This window comes from Letharia columbiana (assembly GCF_014066305.1).
Source record: "Letharia columbiana isolate WasteWater2 chromosome Unknown Sc0000053_s0, whole genome shotgun sequence".
Classification (NCBI taxonomy): Eukaryota; Fungi; Ascomycota; class Lecanoromycetes; order Lecanorales; family Parmeliaceae; genus Letharia; species Letharia columbiana.
The window spans coordinates 1-17,796 of NW_023501097.1; the positions used below are offsets into that span (position 1 = coordinate 1).

General features: G+C 50.0%; 11 protein-coding genes across 11 annotated transcripts; 6 read left to right on the plus strand and 5 right to left on the minus strand.

The window, feature by feature from the left end:
• Window positions 1-721: 721 nt before the first annotated feature.
• Window positions 722-1,711, plus strand: HO173_010809 (uncharacterized protein; the record flags this gene model as incomplete). The annotated part of the gene is made up of 1 exon (XM_037312694.1): window positions 722-1,711. One exon carries the CDS (start codon window positions 722-724, stop codon window positions 1,709-1,711), a length of 990 nt encoding a protein of 329 aa, XP_037160334.1.
• A 72-nt stretch (window positions 1,712-1,783) lies between these two features.
• HO173_010810 (uncharacterized protein) lies at window positions 1,784-2,131 on the minus strand (the record flags this gene model as incomplete). Its single annotated transcript, XM_037312695.1, has 1 exon — window positions 1,784-2,131. The coding sequence occupies one exon, from the start codon at window positions 2,129-2,131 to the stop codon at window positions 1,784-1,786; it is 348 nt and encodes a 115-aa protein (XP_037160335.1).
• A 145-nt stretch (window positions 2,132-2,276) lies between these two features.
• On the minus strand, window positions 2,277-4,024 carry HO173_010811 (uncharacterized protein; the record flags this gene model as incomplete). The annotated part of the gene is made up of 4 exons (XM_037312696.1): window positions 2,277-3,261; window positions 3,320-3,709; window positions 3,772-3,906; window positions 3,957-4,024. The coding sequence occupies 4 exons, from the start codon at window positions 4,022-4,024 to the stop codon at window positions 2,277-2,279; spliced, it is 1,578 nt and encodes a 525-aa protein (XP_037160336.1).
• A 279-nt stretch (window positions 4,025-4,303) lies between these two features.
• Window positions 4,304-5,344, plus strand: HO173_010812 (uncharacterized protein; the record flags this gene model as incomplete). The annotated part of the gene is made up of 1 exon (XM_037312697.1): window positions 4,304-5,344. One exon carries the CDS (start codon window positions 4,304-4,306, stop codon window positions 5,342-5,344), a length of 1,041 nt encoding a protein of 346 aa, XP_037160337.1.
• A 382-nt stretch (window positions 5,345-5,726) lies between these two features.
• On the minus strand, window positions 5,727-7,094 carry HO173_010813 (uncharacterized protein; the record flags this gene model as incomplete). Its single annotated transcript, XM_037312698.1, has 1 exon — window positions 5,727-7,094. The coding sequence occupies one exon, from the start codon at window positions 7,092-7,094 to the stop codon at window positions 5,727-5,729; it is 1,368 nt and encodes a 455-aa protein (XP_037160338.1).
• Window positions 7,095-8,536: 1,442 nt separating this feature from the next.
• HO173_010814 (uncharacterized protein) lies at window positions 8,537-9,401 on the plus strand (the record flags this gene model as incomplete). The annotated part of the gene is made up of 3 exons (XM_037312699.1): window positions 8,537-8,667; window positions 8,742-9,221; window positions 9,377-9,401. The coding sequence occupies 3 exons, from the start codon at window positions 8,537-8,539 to the stop codon at window positions 9,399-9,401; spliced, it is 636 nt and encodes a 211-aa protein (XP_037160339.1).
• Window positions 9,402-9,975: 574 nt separating this feature from the next.
• HO173_010815 (uncharacterized protein) lies at window positions 9,976-11,166 on the plus strand (the record flags this gene model as incomplete). The annotated part of the gene is made up of 2 exons (XM_037312700.1): window positions 9,976-10,173; window positions 10,225-11,166. 2 exons carry the CDS (start codon window positions 9,976-9,978, stop codon window positions 11,164-11,166), a joined length of 1,140 nt encoding a protein of 379 aa, XP_037160340.1.
• A 317-nt stretch (window positions 11,167-11,483) lies between these two features.
• On the plus strand, window positions 11,484-12,786 carry HO173_010816 (uncharacterized protein; the record flags this gene model as incomplete). The annotated part of the gene is made up of 5 exons (XM_037312701.1): window positions 11,484-11,488; window positions 11,620-11,800; window positions 11,855-12,072; window positions 12,130-12,550; window positions 12,598-12,786. 5 exons carry the CDS (start codon window positions 11,484-11,486, stop codon window positions 12,784-12,786), a joined length of 1,014 nt encoding a protein of 337 aa, XP_037160341.1.
• Window positions 12,787-13,290: 504 nt separating this feature from the next.
• Window positions 13,291-14,940, plus strand: HO173_010817 (uncharacterized protein; the record flags this gene model as incomplete). Its single annotated transcript, XM_037312702.1, has 7 exons — window positions 13,291-13,696; window positions 13,754-13,763; window positions 13,825-13,934; window positions 14,004-14,023; window positions 14,089-14,650; window positions 14,706-14,786; window positions 14,879-14,940. 7 exons carry the CDS (start codon window positions 13,291-13,293, stop codon window positions 14,938-14,940), a joined length of 1,251 nt encoding a protein of 416 aa, XP_037160342.1.
• A 218-nt stretch (window positions 14,941-15,158) lies between these two features.
• Window positions 15,159-16,721, minus strand: HO173_010818 (uncharacterized protein; the record flags this gene model as incomplete). The annotated part of the gene is made up of 4 exons (XM_037312703.1): window positions 15,159-15,463; window positions 15,528-16,286; window positions 16,340-16,488; window positions 16,546-16,721. 4 exons carry the CDS (start codon window positions 16,719-16,721, stop codon window positions 15,159-15,161), a joined length of 1,389 nt encoding a protein of 462 aa, XP_037160343.1.
• Window positions 16,722-16,975: 254 nt separating this feature from the next.
• On the minus strand, window positions 16,976-17,715 carry HO173_010819 (uncharacterized protein; the record flags this gene model as incomplete). The annotated part of the gene is made up of 2 exons (XM_037312704.1): window positions 16,976-17,358; window positions 17,415-17,715. 2 exons carry the CDS (start codon window positions 17,713-17,715, stop codon window positions 16,976-16,978), a joined length of 684 nt encoding a protein of 227 aa, XP_037160344.1.
• Window positions 17,716-17,796: the final 81 nt, after the last annotated feature.

Consider the following 17,796-nt stretch of genomic DNA (forward strand, 5'->3'; position numbering starts at 1 on the left):
CTCGTTATATTTATAAGTCTATTTAAGAATATTACTATAGAATTCTCTGGGCCAGATTTTACACATTAAGATTTATTATATTTTTACTTAAAATTTATTTATCTAAGCTATTATCTTAACTAATTTATTAAATAATTTTAAATTTTAAATTATTATTTAATAATTTATAGATATAAGTAAAGATATATAAAGTTTTATTAATATTATTTTTTTAATTTATTCAATTATTATATTATTTTAAGATTTTTAGAAAAAAAATTAAAAAGCTTAATAACTTTAAAGACTTCGAACTTTAAATTTAGAAAATTTGATATATTATTATTATATATATTAAGAATATATTTATAAATTTTTATAAAATATGATGGTTCGGTTATTAAGTAATAATATATCGAAGTTATAGATTATTAAGTTTCTTTGAAATAGTTTCGGGGTAGCTCGCTCCGGGGCAAAGCTACCCCGAAACTTACTAATGCTAATATATACCCAGGGGTGAATATCTCATATCAGCCAAACCACCAAAAAAATGAGGCTTGGCAGGGTTTCCTCCTCAGACCCACTGCGTGGGGCCTTTCTGAGACTAGACTTTTGTCACCAACCCTCATAGCGTGTAGCGCCAAGCCTTCCTTTCCGAAGCCCTAAACTCCGTTCGCTTGCTTTAACCCCATTTCTTCTTTACATCTTCGACGACAAGCGTTTTTCAACACCGTCTGAAAAAGACATGGCGGTTCGCAAGCACAATGAGTTTCTCGACACAAATCTGAGCGAGGACGACGAGAATGTTAGCAGTTCTTCTGAAGCTGCCGCAGACAGCAGGACAGCAGGATTAGCCAGCCATCACTCCAAAAGGCAGAAGCTCACCGTCGAGCACTCCGATTCCGACGAGGAGACCGACAATGATACTCAAGACGATGCCGCCCCAACCACTAGCCCTGCATTCCCCAAAAAGCCGTCACGATCCTCCGCCGCATCAACTACAAAGCCTACAGAACCAATCTCCACGGACCCTCCTACCGAGTTCGCCGAAAAGCGGAAACCCCTCACAACCTCAGCCGTTGCAGCCGCAAACAAACGCGCCCACAAAGCAGGCGTCATCTACCTCTCCCGCATCCCCCCCTTCATGCGACCCTCCACCGTCCGCACCCTCCTCTCAGCCCACGGCACCATAACCCGCCTCTTCCTCACCCCCGAAGCCCCCTCCAACTACCTCTCGCGCCGCAAAGCCGGCGGCAACAAAAAACACAGCTACGTCGACGGCTGGGTCGAGTTCTCCCGGAAACGGGACGCCAAGGTCTGCGTCGAGGCGATCAACGGGCAGATTGTGGGCGGGAAGAAGGGGGGCTGGTATCGGGATGATGTGTGGAACGCGAAGTATCTGAAGGGGTTTGGATGGGGGGATTTGATGGCGGGGGTGAGAGGGGAGGAGAGGGAGAGGGAGGAGAGGGTTCGAGTTGGGGTGGGGAGGGAGGGGAGGGAGAGGGCGGAGTTTTTGAGGAATTTGGAAAGGGGGAGGGTGGAGGATACGAGGAGGATGAAGAGGGAGAGGAGGGCGAAGAGGGAGGGGGGTGGGAAGGAGACGGGGTTAGCGAAGGAAAGGGAGAAGACGAGTGGGTTTGAGAGGAGATTCAGGCAGAATGAGGTTAAAGGGAGAGAGGAGAAGGGGGTGGAGCAGTCGGATGAGACTAGGAGGGTCTTGAGTAGGATATTTTGAGACGGACGATGCAGAAGCTTTGGCTTTTTTCGTATCCTTCGAGCTCCCTGAGCGCGAGCGACATCTGACATCCTACCAAATCTCCGACAGTACCAAGTCATTCTCTCGCAAACTCTCACCAATCATCCCCAATACCTCCCCCGGCAGCCACCTCCCCGTCCTCACCTTCGCAGCCCAGTTGACAAACCCCACCCCCGCTTCCGCAAGCCTGGCTTCCCACATCCTGAGATCTTGCAGTTCCGTTTCGAGCTGGGCTTCATGACCCATGTGCTCGCTGTAATATCCGTTCTGTGAGTTGTACTGGATGTAGGCTTTTGTGGATTCGGTTTGGGTGGTGAGATTGGTAACGGCGGTGGAGGCAGTGCGGAGGAAGAGGAAGGCGGCTGTGAGGTTGCGGGTGGGGTCAGAGGACGATTGCATTGCTGATCCTGGAGGACAAGAAAAGCGGAAGGGTAGAAGATGCGCATTGATTGTTGAGTGGTAATGGCTCTCATAGCTCTGCATGCTACAGGCTCGGCTACTCCGCAAAGGCCAGGCTGCTGGCTTGCTTCTATAAATGTAAACCTCAAACCTCATCGTGAACGTCCAGCTCGTTGAAATCGTCAAGCAGCTCCTCCATATCGATCTTCGGCACTTCTTCCCCGTCTTCTGTTTCTTCCGTCTCAACAACGCTCGCCGTCTCCAATCCCTCCATGCGGTCCTTCTCCTTCTTCTCCTGCTGAGCTTTGTACAGTGCAAGTGTACTCCGCAAGTCGGTATCCTCCTCCACATCTCGCAGAAACATTTCGAAGTCTCGTTCAATCCTATCTTGATCCTGCTTCTTCGGTAACATCTCGCCCTCATCTTTGTTCATGCGCTTTAGTCGCCAGTTGCGTGACTTGTTCTTCTTCTTGCGGGCGTAGGATTTCTTGACTAGTATGACATCAGGTATGCTGGATGAGTAGGCATTGCTCTGCTCTAACGCTTCGAAATTGGGGTTGTTAAAATTTGTACCGCTAAGGTGGTAGCCCATGACCGAGTCGCCCGGGTGGAGGACTGCGCCAAGATGTGTGCGGGTGAAGTATGTAACGTCATTGCTGCCGAGATCTGATGACCGTGCTACGGTGGCTTCGGCAAGAAGAAAGCGGCCCTTCTGAGGACCAATAGGTTCAATATCCATCACGACAAACTCGACGAGTTCTTGAACATCTGCCAAAGAGGTAAATGGAGATCGCCAATAGATGGGTGTAGAGACGTCGGCTGTCTGGAGAGTGTTTGGATCTAGAAGATTGACAGATGTGCCAACACGGTAGCAGATGGTTAGGGGAGCAATGTTTCCGATTTGTTTGGCGAGCTTGATGGGTAAAGCTACCAGATCATCCTTACATATCGGGACGAGCTCGACAGAAAATGAAAATTTGTAGGATTTCGTAGAGGTATGGATATCTACGGAGATAAGCTCTTGAGACTTCTTGGATCTAACAGGGGCAACAGATGTCAAGAAGTCAACAAATTTCTCGGCATGATTTCTTTGGGCGTAGAAGAAGTCTAGACCGTCCTTGACTTCCTTACTGTAGACACATCAGCCATGAACCTTGAAGCAATTTAGACCGAGGCGGTTGAGCTTACATGTTGATTGTTTCTTTATGAGCGGAATGTTTCAGGATGAGCTGTTCGAGGTAGAGGAAAGTTCGTTTGTGAGGGACCTTTTGGCGCACTTGTACGACGGCTCGCCATGTGTTGGCTGTAAAGCTCTTTGCACAATCTGGACACTGGTGGTACGCAACGACGTATTCGACCTCGAAGGTTTGCTGGAGAATGGTCCCTTGAAACGCTTCCTGCTGAATAGTGATTTTCACTTTGATTCGCCTCGAATGGGGCTCCGTCCAGATAAAGCTGGCATCGATGATCCTGACCTTCGAAAGGCCTCTCAATTTCCGAAGACATAATGCTAGCAATTCCCTTGATTCAGGTGAAGCAGTGATCCAATGTGCAGGTGGTTGCAGCCATCGCTCACAACTAAAATAGCCGACAGAGTCAGAACTTCTTTATGTATATACGCAACCTAGGACGACACTCACTCTCTGCAGATATGTAGGGTTGCCTCTCTTTGTATGCCTTCGGAGATGTCAACGGTGAGCTTGACACAATCGTAGCAGAGTGCTCCTGCGGCCGAAGTGCCATCTATGGGTGCACCACAGTTGCAGCAGAGGATGCTAGAAGACTGTCAGCATATTTTTCTTCCGGTGGAGCAGAAAATCACTACGTTGCGCTGTCTTGTGGGATCAAAGGTCTGGAAGGCAGCGCCACTGGCGCATCGATGTCCATAGACATGGTGAAGCCGGACTGTCTTGACACACAAAGGTCCTAGAATGTAGATACAGTATTTTATTCCTTCGAAAATGCGGTTAGAACCCACAGAGCTGGAGTAGTGAACTTTTTGGAAGTACGTGGTGTGGAGAGAGAGATCTCAGGTCTGGCCAGTGCGTCATACAGGGATTCGTCAGCCCTATCAAAATCGTTCCAAAATAGAACTTCGAAACTTCGAAATGCAATGTTAACATCCGGTTGCGCTGGCTGACAAACGACCCTACAAGGACGAGGGAGTCCGTGATGGTTATCCGAAAAGCAGTTCCGTCACTTCTAAGGTGTAGCAATTGTCGCGTTGCTCTCCTAAATGCCGTCGCTTCCCACGCCGGTCTCTCTGTTCGACCAGCTACGCGAGCGACAAAGACTAGGATCAAGCCCGTAGACAACACTACGAAGCAATACTTTTCTACTTCTCCAGTACGGACGTCAGATCTTGTCCAGCAGCAACGACAAGAGCAGTTGCCCCCAGGCGCAGAGACGAGCCTTGAGGCGGAGCAATACGCTGAGTCAAACGAGATACCCGAAAACCCGACGTCAGCGACGCCATGGTACCTTCAAGTTGAGAAACCTCAACGAGCTTCAAATCCGCTGCTAGAGCGTCAACGAATGCCCGAGCTACCGTCTGATCCTCCACCACTTCTCAAGCCAGTGCTCGAACATGTTTCCATTGATCTAGGCCTTGATGATCTCACAATCTTTGATCTGCGTAAGATCGATCCACCGCCTGCGTTAGGCGCAAACTTGATTATGGTTCTGGGCACTGCTCGCAGCGAAAAACATCTACACGTCTCGGCAGACAGATTTTGCAGATGGCTGAAGATAACCTACAAACTTACTCCGCACGCGGACGGTCTAATGGGCAGGGGAGAACTGAAGCTCAAGATGAGAAGAAAAGTACGCCGAGCCAGACTTTTAAGCAGTGTTGGATCATCAGAAACCTCTACTACGGACGACGGGCTACGGACTGGTTGGATATGTGTCAATGTTGGCACCATCGAGGATGGGAGAGCTTCCACGGAGGAGTTCACAGAGCAGCATGGATATGTGGGGTTTGGCAGTGAGGTTGAGGGTGCTAAGCTGGTCGTTCAGATGCTCACTGAAGAAAAGCGAGAAGAGCTGGATCTAGAGGATCTGTGGGGAAAGATGGTTCGAAGACATGACAGAAAAGAGGACAGGATCTCTAAGGCTCAAGACGGGTTGTCAGCAGATCAGGAGATTGGTCAAAGCTCAATGCGTGAAGAGCTTTCTTACTCTGACTTGTCATCTACTGCAATCTCAAATTGATTGAAAATGTCAACCATCAACTTTCAATCAATTTAGAGGATTTCATCGCCGTTCTCTGTACTCACCAGGGGATCATCAGATCTTCCAGAGCTTGAAATCCGGTTGACTTGATTTTACCAACCTAGAATCAAGCGTAACGGGCGCCTCTAGTGAGGATTGAAACTTGCGGGCAGGACACAATGTCTGGTTTCCTCAATGACCGCATTGTTGAGCAAGGTACAATTCGAGGACATTTCAGTGAAGTTGCTTCGCGAACTCGTGTCGATCGCCTGGAAGGCTTACCCGCGCAAAACGCCAGGATAATTACAGGGGCAGGCGCCGACGATTGCGAATGGGGTGTGCGTAAGACCCTGGTTTCTGCTGGCAAGTCAAAAGCTGCAAATCAATCATAAATCTGGGTGCTTCCTTTGTGCGTATACCAGTGACCATCCCAATTGTATTTGAGAACCTCATCGCCCCATGACCACCATTCCGCTGTCAAGTTCCTAGCGAAGACCTCCAAAGCACGATAAGATGCTGGTATGAATGGCTCTATCAAAGTTTTGAGATGCGGTTTTCTGGAGTGCAAGTCCGGGACTGCCACAACGACTCTCCTTCGAACGTCACTATCAGAACTCTGAGCCTCATCGCTACCCTTCCTGCCAAGCAGCAGTACTTCGTAGGGCTTCCGCCAGAGCCCATCAATCTGAGTTATTGGAAGTCCACCCACCGTTGTCTTCAACCACGCCCACTCTTCGATGAGCTGCACGTCCCAAGTCTGGAAGGCATCTAATGCAGTATCTCGGACACTTGCCTTGTTAGTTATCCAGCACCCCACCAGCGCGCCAGGAGCTATATGCTGGCCCAACATCGCCTGAAGCACAACCATTGGATCCGAGTCATGCATGGTATCGTACCTAGCTGATCTCCGCACTGAGCGATTTTCCCAAGGGGGATCCAGCAGAACGAAGTCGAATTGCCCGGGCCCAGCGGTGGCGCTAGATTTAGGGTACAGTGTCAGAGCTGCCATGCTGAAGGCATGGGCCGTTGGTTCGCCAATCTTAGACAGCAGGAAATTTGCGTTGGGGGGTGTCTTGTATTTGACTCCTGAACACTGCAGGGATAATAGGGTCGGATATGGGTTACGGACGAGCCTGTTGGTGAAGATCCGTATGTCAGAGCAGGTGTAGGCTTTTGGTGTGGACTCTGAAGATAAGATCAACGGCTCTTCGATGCTTCGAACACTGATTTCTGAGTCTGGAAATTTGAAGTCTGGCTCTGTTCTCGAAGGAGAGGGGTCAAGTCCTATCTCGGTTTCTATTTTCGAAGCCGGCAACACAGCAGTGGAAGCGTGGACCGAGTCTCTCTTTTGGGTTGAAAACACTTGGTCAATAGCATCATCGGCCTTGCGTTTCCTGCTTTGCCTCTCAGATACGAGAGATGTTATCTTCCGTGGTAGACACCAATCTTCTTCTAAAGGCCAATGCTCGGCCACCTCTCTGAGTGCCTGCTGCAGCAAGGCGTCTGGAAACCCTACATCAGTATCAGACGGGGTTTTCGTCCGAAGCACATTGGCTTTCGCCTTTTCAGTCTTGGGCTCTGTGGATGGGTATGGCGTTTGTAGAGGAGGCGACGCGCAGATTTGATCGTTGCATGGGTGGTCGACGGTGCCTTGGGCATGGGCGATGGACGTAGGGATGTCAAGTAGAGTCAGAGTCTTAGTCGGGTTCTGGTAGAGGATTGGCGTTGGCGTGGAGATCTGTTCTGCCATTCTGCAAACAATCTGCAACTATGCATAAAGTAACCTGCAATATGATGCTTGCCTAGTATATGGGCTATTATAGAAATGCCGAGTGAATCAGTCGGCAACTTGCTACTCAAATCCACCTTCAAACAATTTCGAGAGTGTCTTGCATAGATGTGAAGAGCCACACGTCAAGGCAGCGAAGGTCTCGATTTTGTCCTGCCCGAGGACAGCCGCAACTTTCAACCAGCTACATCATGTTTTAGCTACCTATGTCGTGTAATTTACCAGCTCCGAGGACATATCACAACCTGTTAGAAGAGACTGTCATCAAAATCGTGGCAGTCGATGAGATAGCGATATGGAGGTTTTATCACATCGTTCATTCCCTACAAAAGGGAAGCGGTCAGGGAAGATTGCAGTCTGCTGGGACGAATTCCTTCGAAGTCAGGTAAAATGTACCTATCATACCCAGAAAAGGTTGCCGCTCACGATTAAGATTGCTTCAATTTCGACGTCATAGAGCGAGCATGTCTTTGTGGGTTGATCTTACATAGTCTTGCATCCACTTCTAAATAAGACTCTCTAAGTCTCTGACCAGAAGGTCAGATCTCTACATTTTGGGAACCATACCAGGGTCACTTTGACTTCTGGACACTACGCTTCGACTTTTACATACTCAATTCCCTTCTGAGGATATTCAAGATGCCCTCCTGCCAAAGCAGAATCTCCTGACGAACCGTAGCAATGGACGTCATTTTCAATCAAAATAACTCACCGTGCTTTCAGAATTCTCACGCTGCTCTGTAATTGGTCTTGCGAACTTGATTTCCTTTTCGAAAGACCATGTCAAACGTACAAAGCAGCGATGACAAATACACATCTCGAATACAGAGCAGATGCGGTTCTATCGAACCAAATATCTCACCTTAAATTTTGGCTAAAAAAGTCCTCGGCACTTCATTGGTATGCCCAAGCAATGACCCCGTACTTTCTAGAACACACCGCATTATCCGAGAGCCCCATCAAGAAAGAAATTTTTATCGCTGCTAGGACAGCATGTCCACATGAAGTCTCTGCTGATAGACTCCTAGAGAGTCAACATTTCACCCTGGACCATCCTTGAAGTTGGTGAGCTGATTACCAGGTCGCGATGCAGTAACATCTGGACGGGCAATCCTGGCCTCGCTCCCTTTTACATTGGCGTCGAATAAGTGGGCTTCCGCGACAACGTGAGCAAGATTGTTTTCAAAGGGGTAGAAGACCGAATGAGCTTCTCATTCCACCTTGAGCAGGTTTCCCAGGAAATAAGCGCAAAGCTTCTCAGAATCCTCCCAGCAGATGCTTGGCCAGAGCACATGATGAAGAAAAGTTCTTTGACAACTCGCTGCTTCGATAGCATCGTTGCAGTCGTTGTATATAACTACCTCCCCAACCTATCCTTCCCATTTTTCATGTCTCAGATCACCATGCCTTACCTCCAGAGACTCCTCGTGGGGCTGATGCTCTTCTCCCCGGCCATCTATGCCCTTGCTACTCCGGAGCAAGTCGCGAGGGGAAAGGTTAAAGGTTTCACGGGACCAGCGGACGTAGAATTGACGTACGTTTTTCTAACATCTCATGGCTGGATTAATCGGCATGGACACACAGTGCTGACTCTTAAATCTTCATAAGCGGCGACTACCTCACCGCGACCTTCTGCTACTGCGAATACCCTCCAAGGATAGAAGAATACATTGGCCTGACCCACTACTATCAATTTGAATACTACAACACTCACCTCGACACTACCTTCATTTTGAATTCGACCTGTCCTCAAGATTATGTGGGTTATGACTTTGGTTGTGTCCCTCCAGCTCGCGGGCAGCACGTGCTTGCTGGCTACACCATGGATGAGAAATGCAGGACTTGGCATGGAGAAGAACACGACGACAAATTTTGTTACCAGGCGTGGAGCAACCAGGGTGACGACTACATCTATTTCAACGATCAGAAGAGAGGTCTTGGCCAGATGGGTAGTCAAGGTCCGGTATGGAAACACAAGATGGAGGCAGAGAAAGTTTGTGAAGGCATGTGCCGGGAGAACTTGGATGCAGAGCTTTTCAGAGACGATGACTATTTACCGAGCCATCAGGTCGTGTGGACCGACTTGGAGTACGTACATTTCTAAGATCATCTTTCCTGTTTGGTATTGGAATCGAGTCATAGGCCATGCTTCGGGAGCAAGAGGACCTTTCTACTTCCGGGACCGGTCTTGCAACTTCAGTTTCAGCCTCGAGTAAGCAATGCTGACTCCGAAATCTACGTAGTGACATGTGTGATCAGTGCCGTTAACAGATTCTTTCGAGGTCTGAGCACAGCCCGATCCTACTTGTGAGGTATGCTACGCCTAAAAGACTCCGTCAGCGCGGTAAAGACGCAATAGGAACGGCTGGAGATTACGACACACAATAAACAATGGTTAATGTCGATACTGGGATAATGCAAGGATATGTGGTTTCGATATAGTGTTGCCGCTAGGCAGGTATAAATGCAATCGTTCAATCACTTTGCAATAAGCTTGACGATTAAAGCAAAGGCCTAGGACTGCGCGTGTAGTTTCAGATCTTCTTGGTAATTCAACGTGTTAGCGATGGCAGTTGAAACGGTATTTCATATAGGAGAAAGGGTTTTCATTGTTCAAAGTCTCGTGAGAATGAGGGGTTTAGTTGTAGCATCTTGTTTTGCCACTCCGGTTGAACTTCGGAAACATCAACCTACATAATTGTCCTGCCCTGCCGAGAGGAATAACGCCCGCACTTCACTTTCGCAAATAGTCAACGTGCTTCTCAATTCATCCTAGCTTTTCTAAGATATAGCTGTCAGAGGGTGCTTGGATGCTCGCACTCACTGTAAATCTCCGGTGGGTATGAGCCGCGCTCATGGCGCCACACAGCTACGATCGCCGGAGATGGGGGAACACAACCTGCAACGTGGAGCCCCAAATCAGTCTCGGGATGAGGGAACGATAGCATCAAAAGGGGTTGGGAATCAGAGACACAGGAGCAAACAGAATTTAGACTATGTGCTGAGGACAGGTTTGGCTGGAGGGTTAGCAGGGTGTGCTGTATGCACACACAGTGATTGCAAGATAGGCCCATGTTAATCTTCCTCGCAGGCCAAAACAGTCGTTGGACCCCTCGATCGTGTCAAGATCCTCTTCCAGGCTTCCAACCCTCAATTTGCTAAATACACCGGCTCTTGGTTCGGCGTCGTGACTGCCTTGCGCGACATCAATCGTCAGGATGGTCTACGCGGTCTTTTCCGAGGCCACTCGGCAACCCTCCTCCGCATCTTTCCCTATGCCGCGATCAAATTCCTCGCTTACGAGCAGATACGATCTCTCGTGATAACCTCGCCAGCGCAAGAGACGCCCATACGTCGGCTTCTTTCAGGCTCCCTTGCCGGCGTCACCTCGGTCTTGTTTACCTATCCACTGGAAGTCATCCGTGTCCGCCTGGCCTTTGAAACAAGGAAAGATTCCCGTTCCTCTCTCTCTAGCATATGTCGTCATATTTACAACGAACATCCACCCATCGTTGCACGGTCATCAATATCCACTGCGCCCGTGTCCGTCGCCGCAGTTGCCGACTCGACTCCCAGCAGCGGCGTAATAAATTTCTATCGAGGCTTCACGCCAACGCTGGCAGGGATGCTTCCTTACGCTGGCATGTCGTTTCTGACCCACGATACTGCTACGGACTGGTTGCGCCTCCCAGCCCTTGCCCCCTACACCACAACGTCACCCCCAGCATTCAGAGATGCGACCGCTCCGCTTGTCTTGAAATATTGGGCAGAACTTCTTGCTGGTGGGTTCGCTGGGTTGGTTTCGCAAACCGCTTCATATCCACTTGAAGTGGTTAGAAGGAGGATGCAGGTTGGAGGAGCAGTAGGGGATGGACATCGATTGGGCATGGCGGAGACTGGAGTAAAAGTATGGAAAGAAGCGGGGTTCAAGGGCTTCTGGGTGGGACTGACGATTGGATATGTCAAGGTTGTGCCGATGGTCGCTGTGAGTTTCTTTGTTTATGAGAGGATGAAGGTCGTTTTGGGCGTTTGAATATGACACCCAGGCCGAGGTTTTGCGTGTCATGGGAGTTGCGAGCGAACGTGCTAGCTGCTCTTTGGCCGCAATCGCATTACGGATCGGCAGCTGCATAGTAACAGTCAAAGTCGATATATGACTTTCAGAAATGAAACGAAAGGTCACTTCCATACTCTGATGAGGTGAAGTCGGTAAAGGAATCGATCACGTGATACGAAGCTCTTATCGATAAGGTCAAACCTTAGGCCGAGCTCGCCATGTTAAATTGAAGTCAGCTCTCCTCGCCCATTATTACGATTGACGACGGGAACCTCCCAGCCTCTCTGAGGGTCATGCAGTGAGTCATTCTCTCCGACCATGTCATCCCAATTCTTACTGCACTTTGGATTACGAAACTTGTCGCAATCGTACCCTTTCGTTACTCAAATCTGATCTCAAAAGAGACGTTCTGACTCCGAAGTCATTTAGTCCCTACATCGCGGCCCCTGCGACTCTGGGCCTGGTTTACCGCGCGTATTCTAGGAAATCTCTGACACCCTTCGGCATCGTTGTTGCAGCGTTGACAGCAGTTGTCCATGCCATACATCCTTGGAGCATCTTTTTCGCGCTGCTCGTTGTGTTCTTCCTAGCTGGTACTGCTGCCACCAAGGTATAAGGTTGCGGTATGTGATCTGTGGAGTCGAGGAGGCTTACGGTTTTATAGGTCAAATATGACGTGAAAGCCCGGTTGACCCTATCGTCAACAGGGGCTTCGGGAGGAGAAGGAGCGCGAACTCATATTCAGGTTCTGGCGAACTCGGTAGTGGCATCTATTTTGATTCTGCTTCACTATCGGCAGCTGAACACAAGGGGGAAACACGATGCATCTGGCGGCGAGTGCTGGGCTTACGGTAGCGATTTGCTGGTGGTTGGGATAGTGAGGTAAGGCCTCGAACACTCCTGAGTTATCTTCCACAGTTCTGACGGGAGCTGAAAAAGTAACTATGCTGCCGTCGCAGCAGATACATTCTCCTCGGAATTGGGCATCCTCTCGAAAAGCAAGCCCAGACTCCTCACATCTTGGAACTTTCGCCAGGTACCACCAGGCACCAATGGTGGTGTCACGCTCGCGGGGACACTAGCAGGTTTTGTCGGTGCCTTCATAATTGCTTTGACGTCCGTGATCCTTATACCTTTCTGCTCTGCTGATACTACGATCCGAGGAAAGTTCTTGGGCAATAAACCTGGATTCGAGGGTGGAGATGGATGGGGATGGCAAGAGAAGATCTTTTGGGTCATTGCCGTCACAATATGGGGGGGCCTTGGAAGTGTTCTGGACAGTGCTCTCGGGGGTTGGTTCCAGGCTAGTGTGGTTGATGGAAGGACGGGCAAGGTGATTGAAGGCTCTGGCGGGAAGAAAGTAAGTCTCTTTATCTTAGTATTGGATGACTGTTTGACAAGAAACAGGTGCTCGTGTCGGGTTCACGGACGCCAGCGAACAAGAAGAGCGACGAGCCAAGTCGCCGAATCGAGAGTGGTCTTGGGCTTCTTGACAACAACGCGGTCAATGTGCTCATGGCTTTTCTCATGAGCATTGGCGGGATGTTGATCAGTAGTTACGTGTGGCATGTATCACTGCGAAGTATATTAAGCTAATTCCATTTCGCTTTGGCTGCTTCCGTGCTGAGCCCAGCGAAAGTCTCACGAATCAAGTACGTTGTTAAGCAATTATCACATGACTCTTGCGCCAGTTTTCCTTTGCACACCGTGCGTGCCGGCCTGTCTGCGTGATGCAAATATCTTAACAACACCGAAACATTGTTCTCGCATCCTGGTGTCCGACCGTTTTCGTTCGGATTTGCAAATGTGCCCTCCTGAAGCCATTCCTCAAGCCCGAGTGACGCGATTCATTCAAGCGATGCATACCAATTTCCTTGAGATTCTTTCAAAATGAGTATTCGTCATGATGGCTCCTGTGTCTATTTTACCCCACACAATGCTACCTTCAAAGGATGCTACCCCGCAAAGATCTGCGCTGAGCTCTGCAGGTCCAGACCGGTCACACGGCGGGGCGAGAGCTTTCCATTGACCTTACCTTCTCAAATGTCCAGTATTCCTTTCATTGCATGAGCAATTCGAACAAGAAGCATTCACACCAACATGACAAGAACGCTATCAGACTCAGCCAAGCATGGCATCCGGACCAGCATGGACGACGTCACCGCCGACCCTCACAAAATCCCTGGATGCGTCGCGGTAGTCGTCGATAGAGATGGGAAAACCGTCTTTTCGCACGCCAGTGGGAAAAAGGGCATCGACACCAATGAGCCCATGAGCCTCGACGACGTTTTCTGGATCGCATCGTGCACGAAAATGATTGGCGGCATCGCAGCGATGCAATTAGTCGAGCAGGGGAGGCTGGCGCTTGATGATGCTGATTTGGTGGAGCGATATTGTCCGGAGCTCAAGACTATTCGGATTTTGAAGGGCATCGATGAGAATTGCAAGGCGGAGACGGTGGCGAAGAAGAATCGGATCACGCTAAGGATGTTGTTGAACCATACTGGTATGGCCTTGAATTACCTTTGCAATGTATTTGATCTTTGGCTGACAGGATCAATAGCTGGCTTTGAGTATGACGCAGCGATGGCAGGCAGGAACGCCATAGGTATTGCTGTCTAATTGGAATTCTAGGTACACCTTCTTCAACGACACTGTCCGGCTCTATGGCCAACCAGCTGGCATTGACGAATTCGACTGCCATCCGAGTGGCGTCCTAGGTCAACCCCTGACCTTTGAGCCAGGTAGCCACTCCACTCCTTCCCCCTAACTTGCTGCACTTCAGCAGCCTGCATAGCTGAATCCTCTTCCAGGCACCGACTGGGCATACGGAGTATCCCTCCCCTCTTCCACCACTCTTCCCATTCACCTCATCCAACTAACCCCACCCCCCGTCAGGTCGGCATAGACTGGGCAGGCACACTCATCGAGCGCGCAACATCCATGTCCCTGAACGAATACTTCCAAACCCACATCTTCGCCCCGCTCGACCTCCACCACATCACCATGTTCCCCACCCCGCAGATGAAAGCCACCCTGGCCCACATGCACCAAAAGACCCCCGGCCACGTACGGGCCCGAGACCACCTCTACCGCCGACCCCTGATCGCCACCCCGGCCGAAGTCCCCGGCATCTACAACTCCGCCGGCGCGGGCTGCTTCGGCCGGCCCACGGACTACGCGCAGATCCTCGCCGCCTTGCTCAACGGTGGGACTTCCCCCGCGACGGGGAATCGGATCTTGGCGGAGGAGAGCGTGGAGGAGATGTTCACGAACCAGATCCCGGCGTTCCCGGATTTTGGCCGAAAGGGGATCCGGACGGCGAAACCGACGTATACGAACGATATACCGGATTTCTATCCTCAGCCCGAGGAGCAGCCGCAGGGGTGGGGTTTGACGTTTATGCTGACGATTCACGAGGCGGCTACGGGGAGAGGGAAGAATACGGCGTGGTGGGCTGGTGTGTTGATTTATAGGATGGTCGTTGGTGAGGAGGGATGCTGATGATGATGCAGGACTGCCGAATTTGTTTTGGTGGTGCGATAGAGAGAATGGTGTTGCGGGGATCATTGCAACGCAGATTCTACCTTTTTGTGGTAAGGTTTCCCACGTTGAAAATTGGTGTTTAGGGGGAAAAGAAGGGGGAAGGATCGAGATAGGGGATGCATGCTAATGTTGTTGGAGACAGATGCCGATGTTATTGGACTTTGGGCCAATATTGAGAGTGCTGTTTACAAAAATTTGGAATAGTGACAAGGCGGATGGCTATGGGAGTTTGGATGGATATCACTAAGGACTTGTTGCAATGAGTGAATAGTAGATATTGGGATTGGAGGCCTGAGGAATGATTTTGACATCCTGATGATCCCAGTATTTTCAGTTTCGTAAAACGCGCCAATCCCTGCGGATTTGCTTTTCGAAACGATATGACTTGAGAGCTGTTTGCCGGTTGCCGCGCGCATGGCATTTTACATAGAGTCTCTGTCCCACCAATTCCTCTCGCGTCGAGATTCTTGCCCCGTCTGGCCTTCCAAGGTCTGGATGTCCCCCTTTGCAGTGGCCTGCTCCTGAAACCCACTGATCATTCGCCTCAAGCCATTGTCACTCCCCCCTCTTGAGTGCGTCTTCCTCTGAATCGGGTTGGGGTTCTTTTTAATTTGTCTCCACGGCGTCTCTCGTATGCTGAAGATGAAGCAGTCAACGGCACACTGTAGACAAAGGAAGCATATCGAGATGGTGTTCAACACGAATGGCGGATTATGCTGGTCGGTGTCTGGAAGATTTTGCAGTCAGTACTTCTATTCGAGCAGACGAAGGTGATCGGAAAAGATACTAACAGAGATAGCAATGGCTGACAAAAGCCGGAATCCACATTGCAAGATAGACAAGCGGGTAAACAAACAAGTACCGTAGCTGTCTTTTGATGGCTTTATGACGTTGACGCAAGGCAGCATTCGCCGAAGATTCCACAAATTTGTTGGCGTCAGAAATCAGAGTCCTGTCACGGAGTGCCTCCAGGAGGGTTGGCGTTCTGTTAGTAAGTCTTGGGCCTGAGACCGGCTCGTAAGACTTCGGAAGGGAGACTTCGGCCTCTGTTGCTTTTCGAGAAGCGATCAAGGAACCCAAGATGGGAGAGCTTATTTCCGTACTCGACTCTGCACTGTTAGGATCATCGGCGCCGTCGAAGCCAGGCAATGGCCAGGACGGTTGTCTGTCTGTCCGACTGTGCTGAGTCGTGTCCTCGGAAGCTACGCTGTTGGTGCTGAATTTGGCGTCGAAGTCCCCAAATTTGGACTTGGTGTACAGGTATACGGCTAGATATATGCCTACAATCGTGCAGAGAATAAGATAGCGAGGAATCCAGCTAAGTGCTAGTCGGTACCATATTGGGCGGGCCGGAAGATAGCAGAAGGTACCCTGAGACATATAAGGACTGCTTGGATTGATGAACGCCAATGCCGCCATGAGTGTTGAGAACAACGCCCAGCAAGTGTAGGCTGCCCATCGATAGCCGTACAGGCCAGTCTGGGAGTTCGCCTTACGCGATGCAAAGATCGTGAGGGCCGTATGGATTGCGATAAGGATGATAACGGAATCTGGTTCGATAAAGTCAACAAGTGAGACAGAAATTTGATTCATTGCAACAGACCTGATGCCTCAATGCCCACAGCAAGTAAGAAACCGACACCTTGACAGAAACCATGAGAAATGGGCTCCAGCCCTGCGAGGATGGTGATAGGAGGAACCCAATACCAAACAGCCTTGAACATTCCACTTCCAATGAGCAGCATGATGAGTCTAGGCATGATCAACGACTCGAAATTTCAAATCAGAGGTCTTGTCCCAGCAACGTACTGATGTCGGAAGTTCCTCTTCATTGTTGCAAACCAGTAGAATGATATGAGCCCCGAGAGCATACTAATTGATGCCGAGACCACGGCTAGAACCTGTTGAATGTGCTGCTCCTGACGCGTGTAGCTGTTACTCTTTTCGGAATCGCCGCCTAGGCCACGGCCTGGTAAAGACTTCATCGTACAGCTTGACGGCGAGTAACAGAAGTATGCAGTCTGCAGGACAGCTCCACTGAGCTTGGTTTAGACATTCGTCGCACCTTCTGCAAGAGATAGAAAGCCATGGTTGTACGTGGATTTGTAAGAAGCGGCAGTCGCGATGGGTAAAGGTCCACCAACATCTTGGAGAGGTATTTTCGACGTTTTCGCTTTTGGGACGGTTCCATTCCCGACTTTTAACCCCTTGCTTTGGACCGACGATCTCGAACTACATTTTACTCAAGACTTGGGCCCAGAGCCAACAAAGAAAATCGCAGCTCTCCGCCACCAGCCTCCTCTTCACGCCTTAAAAACCTCTTCGGTCCTAGTTCCAAGGCTTTCGCTCCGAGCACATCCTCTCCGTCCTTAAGCGTTCCTCTGTTCAGTGGACCCTTGCGCCTTCCATCCAGCTCCCAAAGATTGTTCTCCGCTGATTTTACAAAAGCGACGTAGTGCAGATCAATCCGCTCGTCAGCAGCTGGAGCTGTTGTATCACCCTCGGCAGCTGCAGAGGCATGAGCAGCCGCAAGGCTGTCAGATGTTTCGAGAAGCTTGGAGCGAGATGTGGGATCGAGTGGCAGAGCGTCGGTGATGAGGTGGGAGAGAGGTGTCGAGGGTGCTACATATAAGTATTGGACAGGGATTCATGGAGGTACTACTGGCTGAAGAGCGCACCAATAAGATCTCGGGTCATTCCGTTACAGGCTGCATGTAACAATCCCATGAGGCCGCAAGCATTTCCGATCGTCTGCTTGAACCAAAGGACCTCTTCCTTCGATCCGGTACCGCTGTAATCTGGCAAAGACTTATCTTCTTCGTGGCGAGCTTTTTCGTACGCGGAAGATACAGGAAAGACCAGCAGAAGGGCATGAGCTGGACGGGGAACGAAGGCTAGCAAGGACGGGTCATCGAGAGAGTAAACATCGTGCCATGACAACTCGGTAGAGAGGCCCAATTTATGGACGAGCGAGGACATAACCTCGGGGTTATTTTCTGCACAGCTTATCAGGTTTAGCTCGAGCATCAGTAGATCTGAGAGTACTGCTTGCCGAGTGGA